The sequence below is a fragment of the Podarcis liolepis genome (genome assembly GCF_965112155.1).
Source record: "Podarcis liolepis genome assembly, chromosome: 5".
In the NCBI taxonomy this organism is placed as follows: Eukaryota; Metazoa; Chordata; class Lepidosauria; order Squamata; family Lacertidae; genus Podarcis; species Podarcis liolepis.
This window is the reverse complement of record NC_139556.1, coordinates 50,423,700-50,435,884: the sequence shown is the minus strand read 5'-3', so window position 1 is coordinate 50,435,884 and position 12,185 is coordinate 50,423,700. Positions and strand designations below refer to the sequence as shown.

At 41.5% G+C, this 12,185-nt stretch overlaps 1 protein-coding gene across 3 annotated transcripts in view; it reads left to right on the top strand.

Moving 5' to 3' along the window:
* The window catches only part of GRK5 (G protein-coupled receptor kinase 5), a 168,313-nt gene extending 156,128 nt beyond the window's left edge, over positions 1 to 12,185 (top strand). For 2 of the 3 annotated variants that reach the window (XM_083504963.1, XM_083504965.1), the window contains 2 exons: positions 2,653 to 2,784; positions 4,304 to 12,185. In XM_083504963.1, coding sequence (XP_083361089.1) covers positions 2,653 to 2,784; positions 4,304 to 4,402 — 231 coding nt within the window. In that variant the 3' untranslated portion in view covers positions 4,403 to 12,185. Of the gene's footprint in view, positions 1 to 2,652; positions 2,785 to 4,145 lie in introns of all 3 variants that reach the window. The other variant, XM_083504964.1, reaches the window with a different exon arrangement.

The following is a 12,185-nucleotide window of genomic DNA, read 5'->3' as shown; positions in this document are numbered from 1 at the left end:
TAAGGAATCTTGTCTTTATGTTGTATTTTGGATATGTGATTGTAACACTGTAAATTGGAAAACCGAATAAATAAAATTTAAAAATAAAAGCAGATCTTAAAATCATCGAAACACAAAATTCCTTGCAGTATTTCTCTTCAAGAAAACCTTCCTTTAAAAAAGGTAAATTTCTAATAGCCTCCTGAAAGCAGAAATGCTGGGTGCTTGTGTAAATTCAGTCAGAATCCGATTCCACAGAACTGGAGCCATAACCCTTAAGGCCTGGCTTCTAGTTGATTCCAGATGTACTTATTGGGCACGCAGAACAGCGGCCCATCTGAGGAATGCAATTGCCCATCAGGGCCAAACGGGATAAGGCGTTCCCACAGTTAACACGGCCCCACATAATTTAGAGGTTTAAATGCTAAAAGCAACATCTTGAGCTGAGCATTGTGGCATATTGTCATCCGCCACAGTTCTCTTAGCAGAGGTGTCCTATTGTGTTGGGAGAATGTCCCAAGTCCACAGCCTGGCTGCTGCGTTCTGCATGAACTGCAGCTTCCAAATTATGCCCCAGGGAAGCCCCACATGGAGTGTGTAGCCGGAATACAATCTTGAGTACCACCATGGCCAAGCTATCCCAGCCCTGGAACGGATGCAGCTGTCTTATCAGCTGGAGTTCGTAAGAGATACCTCTAGTTGTTTCCTAACCTGTTTCCTCCTTCCTGTTACTGACTGGTAATGCATTCTAACAATGGTGCTTTTGAAAGGTGAGCCCCTTCACAGCCTTGGGAAACCTCTCAGCTCAGTTTCTACAACAAGAAAATTTGAATCTCATTCACAGTACGGAGCTGAAAGATTTAAACTTCCCTCACGCCTCCAGCACTGTAATGGAGGAATTGCCCCATTGTAGCACTGTGATGAGAGGAAAAATTTGAACTTCTTGTTTGAACCTCAGTACTAAGATGAAGAAATTTGTTGCCTCTCTCTCTCTCTCTCTCTCTCTCTCTCTCTCTCTTTCTCTTTCTCTTTCTCTCTCTGTGTGTATGTGTCACAGAGAGAGAGAGAGAGAGGTGGGAGGGTGGGAGTGGGGCTTGTGTACTAGGTTAGTATATATGGAGAGCATGTGAGTGGCATGCTGCCCTCAGAGATTTCATCAGCCTTCAATGTGGCCCCCAAGCTTCAAAGAGTTAGCCATCCCTAATGTAACCAGTCTTTGGATCATAAATTGATAGGATGGAGTACAATTTAGAGATCTCCAGAATGGTTATTTACTAAACTACTATGACCGTACAGTTGTGTTTAGTTTACGCTGTTATGCATATAATATTCTCCATCACTGTGAGGTTCATTTTATTATAGGAAATAGGTTTACCGGTAATTGGTTCAGTAGTAATTTGTTGCAAAGGCTTCAAGATTCCACTTTGAGTTATGTTACATTTCCCTTCTTCCCTGTTGTGCTAGTTTGAGGTTTAACAATGAACACTTGTTCCAATAAAACACATTTCCCACTGCACGGCAGCATGGAGGCAAATTCATTTCACATTGTACTAAATTGTTAATAGATTGTGGGAACCCATAAATGGCAAGACAGTCGACAGAACTGCTGCCCCTCTCTAGACACTATCGGAGTCCCAAGGTTGGCCTCACAGCCATTCAGCCACTTTTCCTTTCATCATCTGTCTATAGAGTTGCTATCCTGTGCACCATGACATTCACATAAGTTTGTGCACAGCATCAAACTGTGCAATCAGTTTGACACAGAACGAGTGCAGAGTTGAAGCTGCAAGGTTATCCATTGAACTGCAGAGATCTTCACACACAGCAGACTGCTGCTTATGCACCACTAGAATGAGAGAGAATGAAAAGGTCAGCTAGTTGAGCTGCCTGCTAGGCCACAAACCAGTTTTAACTTCAAAGATGGCAGTCAGTCGGGCTGTGAGTAGAAAACTGACAGATTATTTATTGTGGATAACACCCCCACTACCCAGCTTCAGCTCTACCAGCCCCTGATGGAAAGCATATGCTTGAAAGCAGAGGTGGAGAACCTGTGGTTCTCCAGGTATTGCTGGACTCCCATCAGCCCCAGTCAGCGTGTCCCAGAGGTCAGGGAAAATGAGAGTTGTTGACTAGCAATATATGAAAAGCAATAGCTTCCTTGTTTCTGTCTTTAAAGAATGGTGGTCTGCAAATCTGAGACTGAAAACCTGTGCGGTTCAGAATACCACATGGGCCACCTTTTCCCGTACGAACCTGCCCAGACTCGGAGGTTAACAATTGAGGCCCCTCTGTGTGTGTGCCTCCAAGAGGGTGGCATTACAGAATCCTCTTCCCTGGGACAATGACAGATTTAGGATGGTGCGGGTGGTTGTTTATCTTGTTGACATCTGAAGGGACGGTGTTCCACAGGGTGGGCATGACTACTGAGAAGGCCCTCTGCCTGGTTCCCTGTAACCTCACTTCTCACAATAGGAAACCACCAGAAGGCCCTCTGAGCAGGATCCAGCCTAAACGATGGAGGTGGAGACAGGAACATTTTGAGAATATTTGCATTCCTTAGGCAGGAGAGTAGGGACTGCAATTTTCTTTGGCTGCCTAAGCATTTTCAAACAAGAGCCCAAAAAGAAAATGCAGGTGCAATAATGTATTCCCCTCTTCTTTTCATTTTGCTAGATGATCGAAACGGAATGTTTTAAAGAACTAAATGTGTTTGGACCAAATGGTACTATCTCACCAGACCTTAACAAAAGCTACCCGCCGGAACCGCCGAAGAAAGGATTGCTGCACAGAATATTTAAGCGTCAGGTGAGAGCCTTGAGTCTTTGTGTGAGTAAGAGCCATTCTAAATGGAAATGGATTTTCACATTGCATATGAATATTCATTAGTCTGGATCGAGGCATTCTTTCTGACATACAGTTGAGCAGAAAGTGCTTTAAAGGAAAAAGAAAAGAAACATTTGCGCCTGCTGTAACATTAGAGAATTTAAAATTTCCCATCGCTGTTGAAACAAACATAATGTGTTTTTCAAATAAAAACTACTGCACTCTGCAACAAGTAGCAAACAAGAGCAGAGAAGAATTCACTTAATGAGAACTGTAGCTTGCTCTTTTTCAAGGTCGTGTATATGAGATCCTCATTTTAAGCAGACCTGTCCTTTGTTTCAGGAAATACAAAACTTTGCAGTGGGATTGCAGCAAAGATCAGCTTATATTCAACATAAATATGTAGTGACTTCCACTTGCACAACAGGACTTCCCCCCATGTGCCTCCTAAAACTGTTATGGGGGTTCTCCCAGCCCCTCAGGAACGACAGGGAGGAGAAGTTCCGACTGCGCAAACGGAAGTTGTTCCGCCTGCACATTCATTTAGTTGAATACCGCCCATTATTCATTACTGTTCAGGGAGGCCAATAGCAAAGTCTAGGGGCAAGAGCTTGGAGATTTGAGTGCCATTCATACTGAGGGTGAGATGAAACTGAGTGGCCATGGCTTATAGCTGTGTCCCGCATTGGGATTGTTCAGGTATTTAGCAGAGAGGAAGGGCATGGAACAACACGTGGAAGAAGGGGGGAAAGGAGCCAGAAACATTCAAGGTAGAAGATGCTGAGACAGCTTTTGTTATATGGCAATCCAGGGAATTGTGCAGTTCGTTTAGATTTGCATCTCAAAGGGGGAGGAATCCAGCAGAGCAGAATGCACTGTAATAAAATTCACTGATATTCTTCACTTCCCCCTGTCTTAATCCAGTAAATTTTCTGACGTAAGCCAAGCACAGCTGAATCAGGTAGTCCTTATAATCCTTACAAAAAGTGCTCAAGCTTGGGCGTTGGCTTACCTGGATGGGGAACCTGTGGTCCTCCAGATGTTAGCGGACTACTGCTTCCAACATTCTTGACTGTTGGCCATGCTGGCTGGAGCTGGTGGAAAATGGAAAATCTCTGGAAGCCACAGGTTCTTCATCCCTGTTGTAGCAGAAGCCCAATAATGAGTAGACACCAAGAACACCTCTCTTCATGCCCTGGCTGTCTGATTGTCACACATACCTGGAGTCATTATTTGCTTAAAACTGGGGCTCAACATTTTATGAACCTAAGAAGCGCTTGTGGGAGACATGTAAACTTGACAAGTAGTTTTAAAGGCTACAATTTCCCCCTTTTGTACCACAGGTTTGTTAAGGATCCAAGATTCAGAATATTTGCAGCTCATCATTGGCAGATAACATTTCATCCTGGGAACTCTAGACCAATGTGGTGGATGCAGAACATTCTGGGAATCTTAACTTTTTTCCCCCAATCTCTCTTTCACTCTCTTTTAACTCTTTCAGCATCAGAACAATTCCAAGACTTCTCCAAACTCAAAGGCCAGTTTAAATCACCATATCAATTCCAACCATGTAAGTTCAAACTCCACTGGAAGCAGCTAGTTCTTGGCTTTTGTGAATCTGCACTTTGCATCCTTCCACTATATTGTATGGAGCTTCGAGGATGAGAGAGAGAGAGAGAAAGAGAGAAAGAGAGAGCACCCAACATTGAGCTAGAAGATCAACGAGTCTCCTATTGAGGGAGATTCCCCCCCCCCCTCACTGTTCCTTCCAGTGGAGCCTCCCATTTTCATGAAGAATTTTCCTCTCAGGTCTGTTTTTGGAGGTGGCACTCGAGGTCTCGTGACTCACCGTTGTCTCTGTAGGACATTGCAATAGAAATCGGAGTCCAACAACTTGCACGTATTTAAAATAGCATCATAACTAGAACTGAACTTTGTCCTTATTATTTTTAAAGAAAAGGTTTTGTAAATTTCTCTATTGTCTCAGTTTACATTTTGTACATTTGTATTTAAATGAAAGTCGGACTTGGGGATGTATATTTTCTGAGCAGCAGCTTGTAAAGCCATGTGTTTTAAGACTTTTTTTTAAAAAAGAAAATCAAAGTGACTCAAGACTTCCAGAGACTTAAAATGAGATGGTTTTGTTTTGTTTTGTTGCAAATATAGAAATTTATTCATACGTTCCTTTTTCATATCAGTTCTGTTGATATGAATTTTTATGCCATTCTTCATTCTCTTCTTCATCTGTTTCATTTACAGCAACACTGCAGACTAGTGTCTTCCCCCTGTTTTGTTACAGGCCTTGCATTTAATGCAACCTCAAACATACAGTCAAGATCTGCCATCTCTAAGGACGCTAATACACTATGTCTGGGGTTCAGAATGTCATGGGACCAATGCTGTTGCTATTTGCACTTTTTTGTAGTTAGAATTCCCTTTTATGTCTGTTGCTGAAAAAAACCCCGCCGCCGCCGCCGCCGCGTAAAGTCCCTCCTCTCTCCCCTCCACCACAAACCCACCACCCCAAGCCTGTTTCCAGTGTTTCTGTTATTTTTGCAAGATCAAGAAGAGCAAACATACATGAGCTCAGACACAGGAAACCACCTGCTCTCCACATGAGAAACTCAACCTTTGCTGCTCATGTCAAGAAGATGCCAAGAAAATGACTTGATATTATCTCCAGGTGGAGTTTTGCACAGGCCATTGAGAAAGGGTGCTGGATTCATGTTGGATGTTGCAGTAATAAACTTGTGACTCCTGAGTTCCTATTGCACTGATCTATATAGCTCTTGCTGGTTCCCGCCCTTGTATACTGCATCCCAGGCACAAGAGCAGAATCGGTATGGTTGATGCAGTCTACCTACCAGCAAGTATTCCCAGCTCTCTTCCTCTTCCATACGCAACCTTTTGTTTTGAAGTAAAGAGAGTCTCAAACCACGAAGCTTTGCTCAAAATGGCAGCTTCCTCACATGACAGTACATCTTTTCTATTCCATGTCTATTTTGCCAGGAACGTCAGAGACTTCAGAGTATAACTTCACATCCTTGGCATTAGGGCATAAAGAAGAATTGCAACATGATCTATCGTGTGGGCATGTGGATCACTGGAGACAAATATTTGTTTTTACTTCCATCTTACAGATGACAGCTCATGCAAATTTTAAGAGCTATGAATAGCACAAACAAAGTGAGCTACAAACAGTTTGTTTCAAAAGAGATTATTTTAGTCAAATCACCACACTTAGTCTATATGTTTCTAAGCAGCAGGAGAACACAACATTTCAAATATTCCATAAAGCAATTTAAAAATTGTCTTGACCCAATGCATAGGAACCCATTTGTCTTAGGACTGCTTCATCTGTTATGTTTGAAATACATTTTTAGGAGTTGTAGCTGAGCTTAAAGATTTGCAAAATGGAAGATATAGGAAGATTTGGAAGCTGTTTGGGGTTTTTTCACTCCCTGCATTATTTTATCAAGATAAATTAAGATTTTGACCACATTTAGCACTGTGTGGATGAGCAGAAACTGGCCTGTACAAAATACTTGAGCTTCCACTCCCTTCCTTCTGCTCCCATGTGACTGGGAGAAGGTATTAAATTTTGCTTAGTTTCATTTCCCCTGAATCCTATTTGTTACATATGGAAGTAGGACAGGGGAAGTGTGCGACCTTGTTCCTGCTTTTCGGTCTCGCTGGAACTATTGATACCATTGACCAGCTCCGTGGGGGGAACACGGTGTTCCAAGAATTCTGGTCTGATCTACAGGACCAAGTCTAGAGAACAGCATTGGGAGAGTGCTTTTCAGGCCCCTGAGAGTTATGCAGAGCACTATTTTATCCCCAGTGTTTTTTGATATCTAGATGAAGCCTCTGGGTGCAGTCATTAGGTATTTGGGAGCAATTTGAAACCAGTATGCTGATAGGGACGCGGGTGGTGCTGTGGGTTAAACCACAGAGCCTAGGGCTTGCCGATCAGAAGGTCGGTGGTTTGAATTCCTGCAACGGGGTGAGCTCCCGTTGCTCGGTCCCAGCTCCTGCCAACCTAGCAGTTCGAAAGCACGTCAAAGTGCAAGTAGATCAATAGGTACCACTCCGGCAGGAAGGTAAACGGTGTTTCCGTGCACTGCTCTGGTTCGCCAGAAGCGGCTTAGTCATGCTGGCCACATGACCCGGAAGCTGTACACCGGCTCCCTCGGCCAATAAAGCAAGATGAGCGCCGCAACCCCAGAGTCGGCCACGACTGGACCTAATGATCAGGGGCCTCTTTACCTTTACCTATGCTTATAACACTCAGCTCTGTTTCTCCATAACATCTGCATCAGAAAAGGCCATGTGGGCCCTGGGCCTAGACAGAGGCGTAGGAAGGTCAGTGGTACCCGGTGCGGAACATTTCTTGTCACCCCCCCCCCACACACACACATTGATTTTTATTTTATTTTTTTGCCTGCAAAAATGGTTTTACATTATTTCATATTTTCTTACAAAGGAATGTGGATTCTGAGCCTCTGATAACAAGTAGGCGACTATGGACAGATAATTAAATCTACAGGATGGATTGTGTTTTGGCTTGTGTTATTTTATTTATATTTATTGTTTATATATTTAATAAAATTTATTTTAAAAAACCTGCAAAGTGGTTTACCTAAACAAAAAACAAAAAAACACCACGGCAGTAAAATCAAGAAAAATTAACAATCCTACTTCAAAACATACAAAAGCTAAAATATTAAGATTAAAATTACTTCAGCTTCCTAAGCATCTAGTTATGCTTGCCTAAAGAATAATGCTTTCAGCAGGTGCCCGAAAAAAGTATAGCAAAGGCACATGCTTTGTTGAAATTTCAGCCTTCACAACATAGGAAAACGGCCAAGTAAACAGCTATTTTCGTGGAGGAGGGTCAAGATATTAACTGATATGCATGAAATTTCATATGTAGCTATGCAATCCCTAGTGTAGTAAGAGGACCTTTGGAGCAGGCTTTTTTTAAAGAAAAAAGTTTTTTAATGAACCGCCCTAGTAGGGCAGTAATTGTTCCTTGATAATTTGTCACCCCCCTTCATAATGTCACCTGGGGCGGCCCACTCCCCCTTTCCTATGCCCCTGGGCCTAGATTCAGTGATGAGATGGATGAGGAGAAATAAGCTGAACTTGAATCCTGGCCTTACAGAGGCTCTTGGGCTGAGTGCTTCCCATGTCTGGCCAATTGCCTGCCCTGAACAGGTTGCACTCCCCTCTGAAGGAGCAGGTATGCAGCTTGAGGGCCCTTCTGTATCCAGCTTATTCACTAGAGGCATGTAGCTAGATATGCTTTCTATCAGCTCCAGCTGGGGTGACAGCTATGACCACCCCTGGCCCAGGAGAGCTCAGCCACAGTAGTTCACATTTTGGTGACTTTGAGACTGGATCACTACAAGACACTCCATGTGCAGTTTGGTTTGGAAACTGCAGTTAGTGCAGAATGCTGCAGCAGGGTTGAGACAGGCATGGGATGCTGTCAGTGTATAGCACCCCTGCTCAGAGATCTGCACTGCTTGCCATTTTGTCATGGTGTTGCTCTTAATATATAAAGCCCTGAGCAGCTACGGACCAGTTTACTCAAAGGATCACCTTATCCCTTATATACCCACTTCAATCTGTGGAACTTGCATTTCTGCCCCATAATGTTTGTTCTACTCTTGTAAGAAATGGATCTTTTAATGTGGCAGATCTTGACTCTGAAACTCTCTGCCCATTGACATTAGGCAGGCCCCTTCGCTGTATTCTTTGAGGCGCCGGCTAAAAACTTCCTTGTTTAGGCAAGCCTACCCAGACATGTGAAGTTGATGTGTTTTAATCTGTAACTTTAGCCTATAATGTAGTTTTAACAGTTAGTTTTCTTTATGTTCTGGTTTTTGAAACTTGTTTTTAACGTGTGTGATTTAAAATGCATATTTTATATGCTTTGCAAACCGCTTAAACGTTTTATTTACAATTAAGCGATATACAACTTAAATTAAATTTTTAAAAAATGAACCTAGAATTGAGGTTTAAAACAAACCCTGCTTAGTTTAACATGTCAGCTTCTTATAGTCAATGTTTGAAGTTAGCTTGTTTTGAGACTGACCAGAGTTTGCTTTGAACTATAATCCCTGGTTTGTGTCAGGATTCACAGCTGACCAGTAAGACAAGAGGGTGGCTGTCTTTCTGCTCACACATGTAGTGCTAAACCATGGTTTCCTGTTTCGTGAAGATGCAGCTGTTGTGAAAGATACAGAGCTGCTGTGAAAATTGGCGTCTCCATGTTGAATTCTTCCCCACACCACATGGCAGCATACATTAATGGTCCCTATTTCTATGCTTCATATTTCCTTTCAACAGTAGCCAATGATGTGATGTTGGGGCTGGGAAACACATCATCTGCGAAGAAGCATTTTAGTCCTTTGCCATGGCCACACCTGTGGTGAGAAACATATTGTACCCCAGATATGTTGATATGGCTTAAGTCATAAATGCTTCACAGAATTTACAGTGATTCATTTGTTCAGCTCCTCTGGATATTTTAGACCAAATTGGTTTCTTTTCTTTTCCTATCCAACCAGCGTATTTTGAAACTAGCTTTGGCCACTGGCTTTCTCCTCTACTAAGCTCTTGCATGATGAATAAAATGATGATGAGTAAGGATGATGCAGTGCCCATTGCTTTTCATGTACAATGATACCATCTTTGCAAGAGATCTGCTGGTAGTGGCTTGCAAAAAGTTGTTCTTACTTAGATGGATAACTCAAAATTCCTGTAGCTGGTTAGCTAATACAAAAAGGCTATTGTATTGGATACCAATGTTTGATCCAAGAGATTGAAATTCGTTGATTTGGGGGTGATGCATGAGGGAGATAGAAAAAAACACCATGTGCAACAGAGGGTATTTGCAGTGAGGGCAATTGTTTCATCAATTCAAGGTGCCACTTCTCTCCCCAGAAGTACAGAGCACATCATGAGCTTTCCCTTTTCCATCTTCTTCATCTTAGCCATAGTTCCCTTGTGGATTTTCTTCCCTTTCTTCCTCTTTCCAGGCCAATTTAGTTGGATGGTTTTTCCAAATAATATTAGGCAACATTGAAGACAGAGTTTTGGCCTTCTCTCCCACCTTAACAAGAACAAAGATAAGTGATGAGGAGAGAACTGGGAAACTTCTAGAGCTGCCCCATATGATAGGAGTCGCAGAGCCTTTTCCCATTAAGAAATTCCAGGTGTGATTTATTTTTTTCTTGACCTGCACTAATTTTCCATCAACATTAACAGTTTTTGTTTTGAACAGTAATAACAAAAAATCTGGTACAGCAATAAGAATGCAACTTAGCACAGTTGCTCAGGACACATTATTGACTTTTAAAAAAGATTAAATGGAGAACCATGACTTGCCATGTGTAACAAGACTCTTGAACTGGAACATTTGTATTTTTTAATCTGAAAACTTTTCCTCTGCAAAAGTCCATGTATCTCAGATTTCTTATTTGCATCTCGTTTGTAAAAGGAATCATGAGTGTGGGTGGCCCTCTCACTTGATTTTTTGGTGTGTGTTTTTCTGACATTGATCAAATCAGTAGTTTTGTAATCATCCATTTGAATCTCTGCATAACGGTGAAAGCTGTTGGGTAACAAAACATGGAATTCTGTAGAGGCCAAGCTGTAATTTGGAAGGTTGCTATATTAACTTTTGTCTTTGTATTACCTGGAAAAGATGTCTAGGACTATTTCCTTTATAGAGCACCTCAGTGAATTGAAAACTGAATAAAACCTTATAATTGAGCTTTGCATTTTAAGATTCCTGCAGAGTTAATAGAAAGACCATTCAACAAGTGGAGGAACAGTAGCTCCATAAGTTGTTTACCTTGTTAATATCAAAAACCAATAGGCATGAAGAAAACAAAAAAAAATTTGGTATCTTTCCACCCATATTTGTTCTGATTGCTTAGACAGATAATTCTGTGGCCTTCTCACCCAAAAATTCTTACACATAGGAGCACACTGCTGTGGGTACTATCCCATCCCATCCCATGTGCAAGTGGAGACTGGACCTCACCCCATCTTAGAAGCTTGAATAAGCTGTTAGGAAGGAAAGTAACTACTTTATATCAGGCCAGTCTATGTATCCATCTAGTCCATTATTGTCTACTTTGACCAGCGGTGACTCTCCAGAGTCTGCCTGAGAGCTTTCTCCATTACCTCCTACCTGACCCTTTTAACTGGAGATTCTGAGGATTGAATTTGGGACCTTCTGGATGCAAAGCACGTGCTAGGGGTCCCTTCTCTTGTTGGAAGCTTGTTGTTGGGTTTGTTTCCATCGCATTAGAAATACTTCTCAGCAAGTCTGTGAAGCATAGTGGCACATATTCCAAGCTGAATGGATGTCAAAAAGGACCTCTCTTCCTCAGCAAATAGGTCCATGCTGCTAGAGAAAGCAGGAGCAATCTCTTCGCATCCCTGAGTACTTGGTGTGGAGTGGCTCCCCCCAGTCTACACCTGCAGGACCACATGCAGTAGGGCAGATGCATGGAACCTGATGCCCAAGGCAGATTGCTAGGTGTAAAAAGGATGCCCTGAAGGCAACTGCCATATATTGAGAATCAAATGATTTAAAAAACAACAACCAAATATTCTATCCTTCCAAAAAGTGTTGATAAAAAGGATGTGTTCGTTTCTATTGATGCCACACCAGCCACTCTTAAAGATTCAGCTTTTTGCCTGTATCAAGGGAGGCAATGGATTGAAATTCTCTGTTGCACTTCTGAGCAACTTAAAACACTTTCATCTATGATTTAGTTCACCATAGCAGACTTAGCTAAATTGATTGACTATATTATGACTAGATGTGTCACATTTTTTAAATAAAAAAATAATCACAACTTGCTAATTACAAATGACATCATGGGTCCGGTTTTAAAAGTATATTTAGGAGTCAGTGTTTTAAAGCACTCATCATACTTCAGTGTCTGTAAAAGACAGGCACTTCTTCAATAATGTTTTTCATATGTTAAAAAATATATACATTTTATAATAAATGGAACCAAATGTTCTCAATTAGAAAAAATAGTGGCTGTTGGTATTGTAAGATAATAATAATAATAATATGATTAATAATAATAATTCTAGAATCCAAAGGGTTTTTTTCATTTTGTTTTAATTTTCAGGGAGTTTCTTACATTGTTAAATGAGAATAGTTTTCATTTTTGAGGTTGTTATTGACAATAATGGCTTCTGTGTTTTCTGGCTGTTTGAATTCTCCGTACGCGTCTAATAATATTGCAGTGCTGCTGTATCTAGATCAAACCACTGTTTCGTTTTCCAATTTTTGTTTTGAGATTCCTTTTTTTAAAAAGAAAAATAAATTCCTTTATTTAAGTATA